The sequence below is a fragment of the Bacillus rossius genome, chromosome 6, assembly GCF_032445375.1.
Source record: "Bacillus rossius redtenbacheri isolate Brsri chromosome 6, Brsri_v3, whole genome shotgun sequence".
Taxonomy (NCBI): domain Eukaryota; kingdom Metazoa; phylum Arthropoda; class Insecta; order Phasmatodea; family Bacillidae; genus Bacillus; species Bacillus rossius.
Window position 1 is genome coordinate 6,330,389 of NC_086334.1, and position 16,945 is coordinate 6,347,333.

General features: G+C 37.6%; 1 protein-coding gene across 1 annotated transcript in view; it reads right to left on the reverse strand.

The window, feature by feature from the left end:
• Positions 1-323: 323 nt before the first annotated feature.
• The window catches only part of LOC134532557 (uncharacterized), a 42,726-nt gene continuing 26,104 nt past the window's right edge, over positions 324-16,945 (reverse strand). Inside the window, exons 16-27 of the mRNA XM_063369077.1 lie at positions 16,383-16,563; positions 13,961-14,144; positions 13,635-13,830; positions 12,279-12,472; positions 11,045-11,203; positions 10,316-10,444; positions 8,021-8,145; positions 6,899-6,986; positions 5,668-5,829; positions 3,992-4,088; positions 3,604-3,714; positions 324-1,149 (exon numbers count right to left, since the gene is read on the reverse strand). Of these exons, the coding sequence (XP_063225147.1) occupies positions 1,082-1,149; positions 3,604-3,714; positions 3,992-4,088; positions 5,668-5,829; positions 6,899-6,986; positions 8,021-8,145; positions 10,316-10,444; positions 11,045-11,203; positions 12,279-12,472; positions 13,635-13,830; positions 13,961-14,144; positions 16,383-16,563 (1,694 nt within the window). The 3' untranslated portion in view covers positions 324-1,081. The remainder of the gene's footprint in view (positions 1,150-3,603; positions 3,715-3,991; positions 4,089-5,667; positions 5,830-6,898; positions 6,987-8,020; positions 8,146-10,315; positions 10,445-11,044; positions 11,204-12,278; positions 12,473-13,634; positions 13,831-13,960; positions 14,145-16,382; positions 16,564-16,945) is intronic.

Here is a 16,945-nt window from a genome sequence, read left to right on the forward strand (position 1 = left end):
TAACATATCTAGAAGAATGAAAGAAATAATTATGTTTGTAAAATAACTACCATATTTATTGAATAAGTAACACAAATAAGTCTAAATTTTTATGGAGACATTTTAATGGTAAGAAAATATTTCATGAAATGTTTTTGGATAGTTAAAGAAATGAAATTCAATAATATTTTTTAAATATTTTAATTCTATTCATGCTGTTAAAATTAATGGCATTAAATGCTGTATCAGACTATATTAAATTTGAATATTTTTGCCTATAGTAGTCTGTATATTGCCCCAATAAATAGATTCCTTAAAAAAAATATTTTTATAAAAAGAAAATAAGATGGTATGCTAAAATTTTGTGGTATTTTATAAAGTGTAAGATAAAGTAAGTTTCCACTTATGTATTCAGTTTAAAAAGCTAGCCTTAAATGTGTAACCATTTAAAATAATTACAATCAATGTATTTTAGAATAAAAGTAATATTTAAAATATATTAATTTTTTTAAAAAGGATAGCCGATAAATAATTACTCAAGAAACTCCAACCAATAGCAGATGGATGGCTGTTTTTTAACAAGAATGTACAGCTGACCCTATGTTTTTTGTTGTTAAGGTTGATATATGCTTTCATCAAAAGTAACTCATTCTAATTACTTATTTTCACTGTCTAAATAACATAGTTATAGGTGGATGCTATCTAGTTTGGACTAAGAATTCGTGAAAGATTATTTAAGGTTTTCTGCAATTATTAGTGTCTCTCTTTGGACTTGGGTTAAAAGTGCGATAAGAAGGAAATAAACATTTCTGCACAAAAAGATAATTTTCTTGGACGAATGCATGTGCTAGGTTCTTTATCTTGAATAGAAAAAAAAACCAATAAACAAGAAGTTATCCACTGATGTTCCAAAATTTAATCTTCTATATTTAACTACGCAATTTAAATGTTATATTAAGGATATTTAAAAACCACAAATGTGTACCTGATTGACGTTGGTTCAGTTGTGGTTTTTTTTTTTTTTTTTCATTTTCGTGCACACAAAACTCTCAGTATTATACAACCTATATTTATACTAACAAAATGTCGTGCAGAAGGTACATCAATAAGAGAACTGCTCTGATGACGTCAAACTTGCTAAAAACGCCCTCTCCACCGTCGCTGGTGAATCTGAAAATCAAGAGATTTGACAAGTGATTCATAATTCAATTAATGAATGCAGTTGAATTTTGGTTCAAAAATAATAGAACATAATTTTGTATTGAGATTTGCTGATGTATAGAATATTTGGTACATACCATATTGTTGAGATCAAAGTATCATAGTAGTAAATTATTCTCCAACATATAGGAAATTTTTTGCTTTATTTATTAAAGCATATTAGACTACTGGTATATGTAATATAATTATTAATTCAGGAGACTGTTTTATATACAACATGTCATTCTAGACTATTAATGTTCATTAAATCTCTATGGCTACATTAAAAAATATAAGCAATTGTTATTGATATGAAAACATCTTAGCTCTAGGTATGAGGCATTTTGTAGGAGTTATTTCGTGAAAATTTAATGGCAGTTGATGCACGGAAATGTAACACAAATATGGCGGACCCACTTAGAGCAACATAAACCCGTACATAGTGGTTTTCGTAAAAATTAGAGTACATACCAAACGTATTTGTGTGCTAAAGGAAGCTTTATGACAGTGAAACAACCCTGGAATATATTTGGTAAACTAAACTAGTCAGAGTAAAAAGTAATCTCAAGTTTTAAAATACCAAAGAAAATTGGCATTAAAATGGTAATAATATTTGTTCTCGTTCTAAATCACCAATTAGGTTTATAGCACACCAGAAGAGAGAGCGCCCTTTTTAACCTCAAGGCACGTGTTTCAAACTCGTGACAGGAATCTTGTTTTGCTATTTTCAGTAAAATCATTATATAATAATGTTGAATCAGCTCAATAAGGTTAAGGTTTGTTTGGAGGAAGTATTTATAGACCGATTAAAGTCTTAAAAAAAAACAAATATACATACATACTTATACTTAGTGTTATAATATGTGTTTTAAAATGTTCCAGGTTAATAAATACCTAGAGACCGGAAAAATTCGCGGATTCATTTCGTGATAGGCTGAAATTCAAACATGTGTACAATTATGCTAATTCTGCTATTGGCTCGCAGTTTAACTAGAGCTCTCTGGGCCAATGAGAGACTATCGACCAAAGAAGCGTCGAATCACAAGCTTCCCAGTGAATACGCCTCACAATTTAGTACCCAATGAACACGCGTGTTTACTTGAGAAATGCAGAGGATAATGGAGGCTGTCCTAGAGGTCATTGAATCCGTGAATTTTTCCGGTCCCTATAAAACGCCTAGCTGATAAATGCGTTTGATAGTGGCATACAAAATTTACGATTTAGGTACGTAGCGAATTCTAGTGGTGTGTGATTAGCAAACAGGAATTTTGGTATTCTAAAAGCGACTATTTCATTTAACAGTTAATTTTATCACGCTCGGCATTATTGTAAAGAATTTTAACGTTAAATTTCATGTCCGAAATCCGTATTATAAAGTTTATTTGCAACATGAACAACACTAGAAGACATGAATTTACTCGTTAATGCCGAGCGTAAAAAAATATACGCTTTCAAGTACATTTCTGGACGCGGATCACACACTTACTTTCAGCACCCGCCGCTAGAATTCGCTGCCTGAATCGCAAAGAGGCTTGCCACCGTCACTAGCAGAGAGCAAGCAGCACGAACCATTCCATCAGCAGACTCCCTGTTACGCACTTCCGTCCAATTCACGAAATTACTTCCACCAAATGCCGTATGCCGAGGTGAGATGTTACACACACACAAAAAAAAATTGGTTGTCTGTAAAGTCGGTTTACGGACAATAGTTTAACGTGACAACGTCATAACAAAACATTGATGAAATGATTGCATACTTTATGAATAAAATTGTATCATTTTTATTGAATTATCACTATTTTGCATGGATACAAAGATGGAGTGAAATGAAATGTACAATTTAATTGATAAATTAACTTTTATTTTAACTCATTAATTCAAATATGTTTTTTTACTTTAACGAAGAGATTATTTTAACTATAACTTTTATACATGTTTGCTATTTAACTTCTTCCAATATGTGTTATTCTGTTAAGGATAGGACGATGATAGGAAAAGTAGGAAACGAATGGGAGTGTTTCAAGTTAAATTTGCCTCGAAAAAGTCTAACCGATCGATGGTTGTTCCAATCGAGTGGAAGATAGATAAATGCGGCGCAAGCGTACAATGTGCGTAATGGGACACAGCGTAACGGGACAATGTGCGTAACGGAACACTTTTTCGTGCGTGCAGCCGGCGTTCATCGATTTATTAGACGTTGTCACGTCAAAAAAAAAATTATGGTAAGATATCAAACTGTTTTAAAGTGTGATTACACATCACAGGCGAGTACTGGCTCACATTTCTTAAACACGTGGCTATGTTGTTTAAATAAACTTTAAAAAATTATATATTAATGATAATATATGTTTAAAATTTAATATATATTTATGATTTTTAACAAAGAATATTTCGCTACCGTCCCAGGCAGCACTGCTCACTTACTCAGTTTGAACCACTCGTCCTGAGCTCCAGCCTCGATCCTCGCAGAAGTAAGAGCGTCCTTCACGGCCAAGTACACGGAGACTGCGAGGCACATGGGTGGCTCTCCCACGGCTGTGCCGACAGAACAAACACACCAGTCTTGCTATGAAGACATTATTTGGTTTTTCATTGATCATAAGTACCAATACTGTACATCAAATTGTTACTTCAGGCTGTCAGAATTGGCAATTTAAAAGAGCTATATTTTCACTGAAGTGTAACAAAATAAACATTTTTTTTAATACTATGCATCCAAAAGTGAACCGCGCTTCTGAATTGATCTTTAATTTCTATGATGAAATAAAATTATAAAACATATTAAAAAATTTAAAAAAAAATCTGATGTCACCTTTTGAACTGTAGACCCCTGGTGGATTTGTCCCGTTTTTTCTTATCTCCACTCGGAAGTCAATTGGTATATCTTTACATCCAAGTGGTCTGTAGTTCTGAAAAAAAAAAAAAACCAGCACACAATAAACACTGACCAACAGCTTTGTTCTATCAGTATATATTATTTATGTTGTCTATGTATTTTGCTTGAATGAACGCTATACCAATTAAAAATTTAAGTCTAATTGTTGTGATTTATGTCATTTTCCCCATAAGTAGAAATAAAGTAGTTTGTTGGAAAGATTCTTAACCCACCTTTCCCGAATTATTTTAAAATCAATATTTTTATTATTTAACATGCCAGTAAAAAAATATTCTTAAAAGATTTAAAACAATGAAAATCTTGACAAGGTTTCATCTTGAATTCTTACTAACTAAACAAAACGGTTGAATGTTCAGTCGTGAAATTCGAAAAGTAATAGTAAATCCATGTTAATAGTTAGTGGGAAGACTTAAAGTACGTATGTCAACTAGAAGTGTTATATTACAGCAGTTGAACGCTTGTAGCTTCACAAGAACACCGGGACATCTGGAGTTGGTGCAGCTCACACGGCGCAACAAGGCCATAAAGGCTGGGTTCCCGGTGGTACGTGGGGAATGTGGCGGACGTTGCCAGGAGCCAGGCGTTCTCCAACCGCCTCCACCTTCACCGTGTCTGATGCCCTTGCTGTCGAAGAGACTTAAAAGGCATGTGCATTCATTCCTACCATGTTTTAAAGATAAAAATAATGTTTGATGGAGATGTGCTTTACAAAAATTATATCATCACGGGGCAGCAACATGTGAATAAGACTTTAACGTGTGACTCTAAGGTGTTTGCGCTGCATACATGTTGTTATCCAAGAGCAGTATCACCAAGGAACTCATCTGTAAAGTCAGTGAAGAGAAGAAAGACTGCAGTGGTGGACTGGTGGTCATAGTGCCAAGCAGCTCTGAACATTTGGATTCCCTGCAAGAGGCGTGCACCATGTGTCGTGAAGCAGTGATAGAGCAGTAAGGCAGTGCATCGTGTGTTGTCGTGAAACAGTGATAGAGCAGTGAGGCAGTGCATCGTGTGTTGTCGTGAAACAGTAATTGAGCAGGGAGGCAGTGCGCCGTGTGTTGTGAAGCAGTGACCTAGCAACGAGGTGTTGTCGTGGAGCAGTGATCTAGCAGCGAGGTGTCGTCGTGAGGCAGTGCGCAGTGTGTTGTCGTGAAGCAGTGACCAAGCAGCGAGGTGTTGTCGTGGAGCAGTGACCTAGCAGCGAAGCAGTGCACCTTGTGTTGTCGTGGAGCAGTGATCTAGCAGCGAGGTGTTGTCGTGGAGCAGTGACCTAGCAGCGAGGTGTTGTCGTGAAGCAGTGACCTAGCAGCGAGGTGTTGTCGTGGAGCAGTGACCTAGCAGCGAGGTGTCGTCGTGAAGCAGTGACCTAGCAGCGAGGTGTTGTCGTGAGGCAGTGATAGAGCTGCGAGATGTTGTCGTGTAGCAGTAACGGAGCGGCGAGGGGTTGTCGTGGAGCAGTGATGTAGCAGCGAGGTGTTGACGTGGAGCAGTGACCTAGCAGCGAGGTGTCGCAGTGAGGCAGTGACCTAGCAGCGAGGTGTCGCAGTGAGGCAGTGACGGAGCGGCGAGGCAGAGCACGAGCCGTGACGCACCCAGGTGCGGTCCGTGAGCAGCTGGCCCGAGTCGGGGTCGTACACGAGCTCCTCGGTCAGCCACAGCCCCATCGCCATCACGAACGCGCCCTCGATCTGGCCGATGTCCACCTCCGGGCTGATGCTCCTGCCGAGGTCCTGCAGGATGTCCGCCCGCAGGACCTGCGAAGGACACGTCCGGAGACTCAGCCTCTTCCTCCACTTCGTCGCCACGCTGTGGCTCGACGGCCACGTGAACTCCTGCGGATATCTGGTAACACAGTGTGGAGATCCTCTGAAGGTCGCCAGATTTCACAGGTACCTCGGCGTCTGCTCTGTAAGGTGATTGGAATGAAATATGTTTTCCTAATACTAGGAAGAAATTCAATGTAGGACAATTATTTATGTTGGATTGGGGCTGTTAATTGTTCCTATTTCATTAAAATATATAAGTTATTTTTTTAAATTACAGGTATTATAACATTGTATGATGATATAAGTAGTTATTATAAATATTTAGATATTAAAATTAATAAAATTTAAACATATTTACATGTTATAAGTTTTTGTTTAGTAATATGATAAGTTGTTATTAAATTTAAATTAATTATAATTGTTAAAGTTATTATTAAAATAATAGCTTAATACCATTTTCGCAGATAAACTATAACAAATCTCATATTCATTAAATATACCTGAATTTAAACTTCTTCTTTCCATGCGTATACATCACAGTTAAAATATATTTTTGAACTTATTTTCATTAAAAAAAGTGTTTGTATATTTACATTTTTTTGTTAATATTTGTATTATAATTATGGATATAGGAATTGATAGGCAAATTTTGGCAATTACTATTTGAATATGTTTTACTTCACATAAATCTCATTTTTTGTTAGGTTTGAGGGATATCTAAATGTAATAGACAGAGCCTGACTTTAATGTTAGTATATGTATCGTTTATAAAGAAAACTTATTCAGTACTAAAATATCATTTGCAATTGTGAGGTTATCTCATTTATAAATAGACTAATTTTATGGCACAAAAATAATTGTAAGTAAAAATTATTTACATAATTTTTATTTACCTTATATTACACCTGTACTGTCAGCTAGATGTGGGAATTTATTAGTAAGTAAAAGCGATAGTTTTTTAAAATTTAATAATGCTTTCAATTCCTTAACAGTAGGAACAAATTGGTTAATTTAACACTTATTTATGTGAATTATAATGAGTAACTATTTCCTTTACCTGCTTTTGTCCAGTAAGTATATCTACTTCCACTTCAGCCACTGAAACTCCATAAATATTGTAAGCACCTATATCCCCGGCCTTGCACCTGAAAGAGCAATGCAATCTAGTGTTACAGATAGTCAATAATCATTAAAAAAATCATTCAACACAACAATTTTATACATTTAATTGCATGGCATTTTATTTTATAAAGAGATGTTTTGCCTGCTTGACTTACTAGTACAAACTTTCAAATTAATATTATCTTAATAAATCAATAATGTATTAATATTTTAGTTTAAGGCATATAGCGCTGTACAAAAATTTAAAAATAATTCTTAAATTTTTGTGTAAATTTTTTGTTTATTTTTTTAAAATTTTAAGAATTTCGCAAGAGCTAGACAAATATTTTTTTTTCACAATTTTTATAAAATCTTTTTTTTACGGGGAATAACATATTTAAATAAACTAGCTTCTCCTAAGGCAGCAATAATAAACATGCAGACTCCACACCTTTATTCCTATCAAAAAATGTACTTAATACCGTGGTGCTGATTCCATTGTTCTCCAGATAAGACGTTATCTGAACGTCACTCCACGTTACACAGCATAGTTTCCCAGTTCACTGCACTGGAGCTGGGAGGGCCATTGCTACAGACAAGCCGATATCTGAACTCACTTCACAACCAACCTGCTTGGTGCCGACTGCAAGGAATGTTAACACGATGGCGTATCACAAAATGTATCGCTTTATATTACTAAGTTTCAGAGATAATGTTTTACCACGGCTATACTCATCGGTTGACACCTCTGACAGACTGATATACTGTTAGAAATGAATTGATGGTGCTGAAATGTATATTTTGGGTAAGGCAGAAAACGTAATACTTAATCAAACGTATGAATGTAATACACTGGAGATATCTATAGTATTAATTGCTCACCTAAAATAATTTCTATATATATATATGCTTTTGAATCACACAAACAAAAATACTTAATATATTATATATTGTGAAATCCGTAGTAAAAATAAATAGGGTAAATTTCTGTTTTAATATTTAACACAAAAAAGAATATTCTCTAAATATGACTATTTGCTTCGTTGGTATGCTTTGTGTTATTTTTTTGTTTAGTTACATGTATGAAGCTGACAGGTCCACGTAGTTGTCATATGCTTTCAGTATCAGCTCCGGCCAAGTTTGGTTCGAGGTCCTGTACGGTTCCAGTCGTGCGAGAAGTAGCTTACTGCATTGCAGTGCTGCCTGTAAAAAAAAATTACCCACGGCAGATTTATAAATTTCTCAAGTTTATCGTGAGTGCTGATTTCAAGTTTTATCTATTTTAATTATATGAAACCACAGTTCATATACTGTGATGTGGAAACATTATTTATTAATATCAACCTTGATGCATCAAGTGTGACAAGCTAATTATATCTAAAAAAAATATACCAGTAATAACATTATTATACATTTAGGTTGAGAAAAATGCATGTGTCTAACACTAATTAAAAACAGGAATAGAATAATAACATATATTTTGTGCATATATTTACATGATTAAATATGGCGTGTCACGACACGGCAGATTTAAGCATTGTGTATTGCTTAAGCTTACGCACGAATGCGTTCTGTAAGATCACGGTGAATATACATGTCTTATCATTGGAGAAAATGACCAGATTGTATTGAGAGGTTACTCCCACTCTCTTTGTCGTCAGCTATATGAGAATAGATGTGTAACTTTATAGCTATCACGTTTGACGACAGATTTATGTACAACTTTCGTTACTGTTATAAGAAATGACACGTAAGTTCACGTTTCTCAATAGCAACTGTTCCACATTTGTGTTTATTCATCAGGTAGTAACTGCAACAAATTTCCTGGTGGCGGGGCATGTTTACGTAAAGGGAGTTAAATACCGCTCCACTGTTTACCAAGGATTACCAGGAGCTTGGTCTGAGCCGGGAGATGTGAGATGGAGTGTGTCCAAACCATCGAGAGACGAAGATAAACGCCGCAACTTTTCAAGTAAGTGGTACCCGCCCAGTGTAACTTCACCTTGGATAAACTCTTTAAATTCAGACGTGGTCAGTGAGCTTTATTTATGAAGCCCAAGACTACCTAGTTTGTCCCCTTACGAAGTACATGTGCACAGAAACACTATAAAAGAAAGAAATACCACTAGTGGGACTAACGTAAAATAGGCATAGGATAGCGTTAGTTTGTAACATATTTATGCTTTGACAGTTGTAGTCTATCAGTAAATTCAACGCCCAAGCGCAAAAATGATGTTGACAGTTGAGAAACAGCCTCCGTTTAAGCTGTTACCGCAACAATAGTATGATTAATATTTAGTGTGGTTGGTAAAGTATTTGTTTTTGGTCAGTTTATCACATGCGGGAAATTTGGTACGCATGTAATTTGTAAGCAAAATAATTTTTCATAAATGATTTTCGGTATAAAGTTTAAGGTATTATAAAAAGCTCACTGCTATTGCACAGCGATTGTAATGATTTGGTTTTACGAATTTTTTGGGACCATAATGAAATGCTTTATAAGTTTACGCCTTTTTTTACTTATGGCTGCGATCACCTACACGCGACTTTGGAACATAATTTTTTCCTTGATGATTGTTTGTATTGTGTTTTGCTCACAGACTAATAATCGTAAGCCAGGGGTGGAAATGCGTCCATTTCTTTGTGCCGTTTTGACAAGCTATGTCAGTAATTTTGGAGAGACGCGACCCTGGTAGTATGTGTGTGAGTGTGGTGGTGGTGGGGGGGGGGGGGGGGGGGAATTTGCTTCACGACCCAGTGTGGCGGGTTGTGAGCCGACTCTCAGAGCCCGTCTACAATAGTCCGGACCTGTGCGTTGTCCGAGTCCTTATCCGAATGTGAGTGACGCCACACTGTCTCACCGAAAACTGCCCTGTCCACAATTGCGATGTCCGATGTCCGAATGTATTTATTTCTAAAGTTGTCACCAGAGCGCAGTAAATGTGCCAAACCAAATGTTTTTTTAATTGTTTTGATGCTTTGTAGTTTGAGATTGAACTTATGAAAGTTATGTAAGTTATAAGTGACATGCAAAACACATTCAATTTCCTTCAATAACAAAAACAAACACCACGTTTTTCAAATGGGAACAGGAAATTCAAATATCGCGAGTGTTCATGTTCTTTTTCTGTGTCCGAAGTACTGCACAGGTTGGGACAATAAAGTTCAAATTGACGAATGTCTTCGGACCAGGTAGGTTCGGACCATCGCCCACTTGACGCATGACGTCAGAGGGTCACGTGGACCAATCAGCGACGAGTGTCCTTCGGACACAGTTGGGGACATTGCTATTGTAGACGGGCCTTAAAAGTCACGAGCGCTAAGGCTGTCGCTCCTCCTGTTCCAGAAGAAGGTCCAGCACCGAAGCACTCACGTAGCAGCAGTTGTCGCTGGCCTGACTCCCGCCGCTGGAGTAGCTGTTGGCGCTAACCATGTTGTTGGACGGCTTCAGGCTCACCATGTCCAGGGAGATGCCAAGTGTGTACGCCACGACCTGGGCCACCTGGGAAGAAAAAACCCACAGAGGTTTATATCATTTCTCAATATTTATAAAAAAAAATATATCATCATCTCCATACTAACGGTAAATTTAACAATTAATATGATTTATTATGTCAGGAAGAATTTTCTGATGGACGTTCAAGATGATTCCGTTTGCTCATTGGACTTCGCCTTCAATTAAAAGCTGATTATTAGGGAGCGGTAAAATTCGCGGATTCAATGACCTCTAGGATCCTCTGCATTTATAAAGTAAACACGAGTGTTCATTGGGTACTAAATTGTGAGGCGTCTCCACTGGGAAGCTTGTGATTCGACGCTTCTTTGGTCAATAGTCTCTCATTGGCCCAGAGAGCTCCGTTTAAACTGTGACCCAATAGCAGAACCAGCAGAATTGTACACATGTTTGAATTTCAGCCTATCACAAAATGAATCCACGAATTTTTCCGGTCTCTACTGATTATGTTATTGAGTGGGTCAGATATGATTCTTGCCAGCTGTTCTTTGTGGGTTTTATGTAAGCCTAGAAGTCTCTGCGTCTTTTCAAAAAGGTTTTTTTTTTAAGTTGTTCCCGTCGGCAGGTGTGAGCGCGTGCTGGACTCGCCTTGGTGTTGACTCCCTGGCCCATCTCGATGCCCCCGTGAGACACGCTGACGCTGCCGTCCTGCGAGTACACGGACAGCATCACCGTGTAGCGACCCACGCAGCTCCACGGCCAGCTCAGAGAGGTTACCGCGATGCCTCGCTTCCTCCACCTGTTGGCCTGCGCAGAGCGGCGCAACCCTGCACCTCGGCGTCCTCCTTCACTGCTCATTCCCGCCGTGCGTCGCGGGGGGGGGGGGGGGGAAATATCCCATGAACGAAAACAAGAAATAAAAAAGGGGCATGCATATTCCGCGAAAAATATTCCGAGCCTAGTTAAAAATTTAAAAAACACTGCAGACATTGTATGTGATTGGTAGGGACACCTGTATTTCGCGAATACATTTCGTGTCAAGGTATTTAACAAAATACCTACTGTAGCTTTTCTTCTGTGGTTATTGGCTCAGGTCGGTGAGAGGTGTCGTCCCGCTCTTGACGGGGCCAATGAGAATGTGGTCACCGTACTGCTGCACCCTCACAATTTTCCATGACTCTTAGAAAAATCTTCAGTGTTTCGTGAAATACCGTGACATGAAATGAAATCGCGAAATACAGGTGTCCCTAGTGATTGAGTAGTTTCGTTTGGGATACATTCAGTGCAGGAAGCAAACGCGTCCGTTCAGATAAGGCAACGACTGGTCTCGCACACGGCCGCCAATCACAAGGAAGAAACCGCTGGTGCGGGTCTACCTTGTCGCGTTCTAATGGGCCTTCGTTTTTTTTTTCTCGCGAAAACTACCTGCCTCCTAGAAATAAAAATTTACAAACACAAACCCGCAGAAAAAAAAAAAGCCTAAATCTGCTGATGTCTAACATATGAACCCAGTTATGAACCTTGAACAGGTATTATGGACGACACAACGAATAAACGTTGCAACTATTTGGTCATAGGGAACCTATGGTTTTTCTTCGGTGTTCAATTATAGTTTTTATTAGTTTAAGTGGTTAAAATTTACAGGCAGCCTACTAAATATTATTCAGAATAAAAATTTAACATAGCCCCTTATTTTTAATTAAAATTCGTTAGAAGATGTCAAAAATTCTTTAACACAATACCCTGATTTAACTCTGATTTAACTGAAGAATTTAATAAACTTAATTTAAAAGCGCTAGCTTTTTTTTTAATTAAAATTTTTAATATGTGTTGTAATGACTCCGAAAATATATCCTCACATTGTGTCATCAATTTTACTTACCTTGTTGAACTCTTCCACTTGTGATTTCCTAGTTTCGAAATCGGACGTTGTCTTTATGTGCTCAAACATTTCCGTTATGATCGGTCTCGCTTCGTCAGAAAGGTTCTTCAGTCGAACTTCAATCGGATCTTTCTTGACTGTTTTTGCAATATGTTCCATAATGTTTTCAATAGCAGCAATTCCTTCAAACGTTTCTGCAAATAAACAATACTTTGCATTACAAAACATGTATTTTATTATTCTTAGTGATAAACTGTGACATACCAGGTATCAAACTAAGGAAATAACGCAATTAAATCATATACATAATTATTGGTTATATTTTACTCTTTAAAACATTTAATTGAATTGGGTTTTGAATTGAAAACTTCTTTGCTGAATGAGCTAAAAATTTTCTTGTGTTACAAAAATTCCGATCGCATGAGGCGAATAGTTAAATACGTGGTGGGGGGAACCGGTGGAGCAGGAGACGGAAGGGGAGAGGTGGAAATTACACACCCTACCTGCACACTTGCACATTAGCATATTTGCATACTTGTACATTCGCATACTTGCTCACTAGCATAGTTGCATAGTTGCACATTTGCATACTTGCATACTAGCACATTTGAATACTTGCATACTAGCACACTTTTACAACTGACATACCAACTTGCGCAATAGCATAATTTTGTACTCGCATACTTGCATAATTTTTGACGTGACGTCTAATAAATCGATGAACGCCGGCTGCACGCACGAAAAAGTGTACCGTTACGCACATTGTCCCGTTACGCTGTGTCCCCTTACGCTCATTGTATGCTTGCGCCGCATCTATCTCTCTTCCACTCGATTGGAAAAACCATCAATTTGACTTTTTCGAGGCAACATTAAACTTGAAACACTCCCATTCGTTTCCTACTTTTCCTAAAATCGTCATATCCTTAACAGAATAACAGATTGGAAGAAGTTAAATAGCAAACATGTATAAAAGTTATAGTTAAAATAATCTCTTCGTTAAAGTAATAAACATATTTGAATTAATGAGTGCAAATAAATTTAAATTTATCAATTAAATTGTAGATTTAATTTCACTCTTTCTTTGTATCCATACAAAATAGTGATAATTCAATAAAAATAATTCAATTTTATTCATAAAAGTATGCAATCTTTTCATAAATGTTTTGTTATGACGTCACGTTAAACTATCGTCCGTAAACCGACTTTACAAACAGCCAATCTTTTTTTTCTTCTTTTCTTACCTCAGTCAAGCAGAAATATGTTTCGTTAACCTAATATTATAATAAGCAAAAGGTTTCACTTCTGTCGCTCGTGGACCCCACGCACACAATCAGTTTCTACCCGCAAAGAACCGACCTGGGGACCTGAGGTAGGTGTTGGAGGCGACGTCTGTGATGACAGTCTTCCCGTTCACCGACCAGGTGCTGCTGTCGTAGCAGCTCTCCAGGGTCGTCGCGGTACCGGCCCCCATCGGCTCGTTCCGATAGCAGCCCTTGTTCGAGTACACGTCGCCCTTCATGTACTGTATCTTGCCCTCGGAGTCCACTCCGACCTGCACACACAGCCATAGGTCTGCCGTCGTCTTGAACCTGCTGGACCCGGTGTGTGAAGCAACCAGAAAGCCTACCCCATGGAGATTATCCTGAGGACGTGAACAGAGAGCAGTTAAGGGTGAATCTCACCTCGTAGTCCACGGCCACCTCGCCCTTCTTGCCGATGATGGCCATGTTGGTCTCCAGGTTCATGACGACTCTCACGGGTCTGTTGGTGAGGTAGGCGGCCACAGTGCAGGACACTGCCACGTAGCAGGACCGCGACAGCTTGCTGCCGAAGCCTCCGCCCAGCCGCCGCACGGAGATGTTGAACCTTGGTCAGCGGAGATCTTCCTCACACCCACACTGTCCAGCTCGAGGCCTGGGACTCCACAGAACTGTTTATGTGGGGGTTGGATGGACGCTGTGCGTCAACGTGTCTCACAGTTAGTTTGCAGGTAGCCAAGCTGGTTGATTTATTCTGACCAATTTTCTTCCAACAAGGCTATCAGTGTTAGATTTTGACAACTATTCAATCTCTAGTTCCTTTTGCAGTTTCCCATGTAGACAATTACAAACATTTCATTGCGATTCTCCAACACCACTCTCTTCAACCAACATATATCTTGGTTAGCTTCGACGTGATGACCCTCTTCAACAGATTTCCTCATAATACTTATCACACACCTAGTTGAGGACAACTAAGTAGAGAAAAATTAAAACTAACAAATCACTGTGTGTCTTCCTCATTGTTATATTTCAAGGGGAAGAAATAAGCAAATTGAAGGGTCTTCTATGGGCTAACCTACCATCTCTTTTTAGCAAAAATTTTAATGGCTGTCTACAAGAAAAAAATTCTTAAATACCAACCAGTTGAAACCCAAGTGCTGGTACCAATATGCAGACGACACATTTGTAAAATGTAGCCATGGAATAGAGAAACTTTAAAACTTCCTGAAACATCTGCACATAGCTCTAAAATATAATTAACCATGGAATTATAAGAAATTAAAAATGATGTTTTCTAGATGACTTCATCACAGGGGGAGAGGAGTATTGAATTTTATCAACATGACTTAAGTTTAAATCCCCCAATACAAAATACGATACTTTCGTGAAGCCATACAAATATTAAAACACCCATCAAAATTAAACAGTGAGGATGGTAACAAACCGAGCAGTACCTGGGAACCTCTTTTCGTAAACCTCTTAAATCAATCAACAAAAGACAGATTGCCTCTAACGGGACAGTTAACGAAGCTAACCAGGTTAGAAGAAGCCACTGATTGTCTAACAGCCCAGATCAGTCACAGAAGCACATCTTTGTTTGTACAAACAAGCCAACCAGTAAATCCAGAAAGAAATGAAGCCTCTGATAAGCTCAAAGCTGCAGCCAATCAAAAACATAAAAAAAGAGTTTACATAGACAAGATGGCATCCAGAACCTCAACGCGTCCAAGAGCCTAACCCTCTCTTGGTATACTCTTTTCTACCACAACTAACTTTTCGTCCAGACAATACTCTTTGTTCTGTCTTTACAGTCACTATAAATGCATGCTCATTGCATCCTGTATGTAGGCCCTATGCGCTCTTAGTTTTACCTTTGTCTTTATAGGTTTCACCTGGAACCAACGTAACATAGAATTAAGTATTTAATCGCTGCCATGGCTGGCCAATCCCCGAACAAGCACACGACGCATGCTTATAGGCTTCGGTCTGAAATGCACCTTGGTCCCTCCTTTTTGCCGACACATCTTACAAATAATACTTAGTTTCAGTTAAGTTAGGCAAATCATCAGAAGGATGATGATGGTGAGTGCAATGTTGACTTAAACATCGGTGAAACCTTCGCTCTCAACGCGGCTTAGAAACCTTTTCCTAATGTTTTCCTCGGTATCTCTGAACTACATACGTTCCTTAAAATATTCGTTCAATGGAGAATTTGGATTTAATACAATTTTTTGGACAACTTCCATTATATTTTTGCACTGTTTGTCACGGAAAAAAAAACGGAAATTAAGAATTAAAAATGAAAACACGAACCCACAGGAAACAAGCTTAAATCAGCTTATGTCAAACAAATAAACCCAACGAAGAACTTAGACAGCGCATACGAACACGTCGTCGTGTTGTCCACAATACCTGTTTAGGTTCATCAATGGGTTTATCTGTTTGAGATCAGCTGATCTGGGCTTATTCTCTGTGGGTTTACGTTTTCATTATAAATTCTTAATTAGCGTTCTCGAATTTTTTTTCCATGACAAACAATGCAAAACTGCAATGGCGTATGTCCCAGAAATTATATTAAATCATCTTGAAATTATTCCAGGCAAATTTTGGAATAGTTTCTTACAAATTGTAATAATGGTTGAATGCTTACCCTACGTATGTGATTTGTGTTGTTGAGATTTACAGTCTCACAAGACCTTGTTGAAAACGAGAATAAATAAAAACTTTAGAAAAAAAACAACTCTAATTGTAATATCAATTTGAAGAAAAATAAATCTAAAATATGCAGTAAAAATTTAAAATTTGGTTGGCATGAATGCAGGTATGTTTTAAGAGAGCATACTTGTTTTCACTTAGTCCAGTTGCAAGGGCCAGTGCTTTTTGCACGATCTCCACGAACTGGGTGGCAGGGTACACGTCAAAGCCATCTTCCACAGGGACGCTCAAGCAGGTTTGCACCTCCATGGAGAAATGATACTGTGTGCCCATGTCCAGGCTGCCTTTCAACACGTGAGAGACGTCACCTGGGAACAAACACACCGTCAATTACTCGTCTACAGTGAAAATATTTCAAATAAAAAAATGCATTCAAATTGTTGGTTTAAACTAAGATATTTGAAATATGAACTCTTCTGAGGCATAAAGCACTATTCGCTTCACTAAACGAAACAATGATATATAAAATAGTAAAAAGTTAAAAAAAATTGCATTGAATAAGAATTTGAAAAAAAATTAGAGGACTTTTTTTTTGCGTATGAATCAGAGATAACTTTTGCGATATTCTAAAAAAATTTAGTTTTTCATAAAATTTAAATATAAACTATTTCACAAGATATAAATTATATAATTTATTCTCCTTTGGTTGCTCATATGAAAAACAATTATGCTATTGTTGTTCTCAGATAT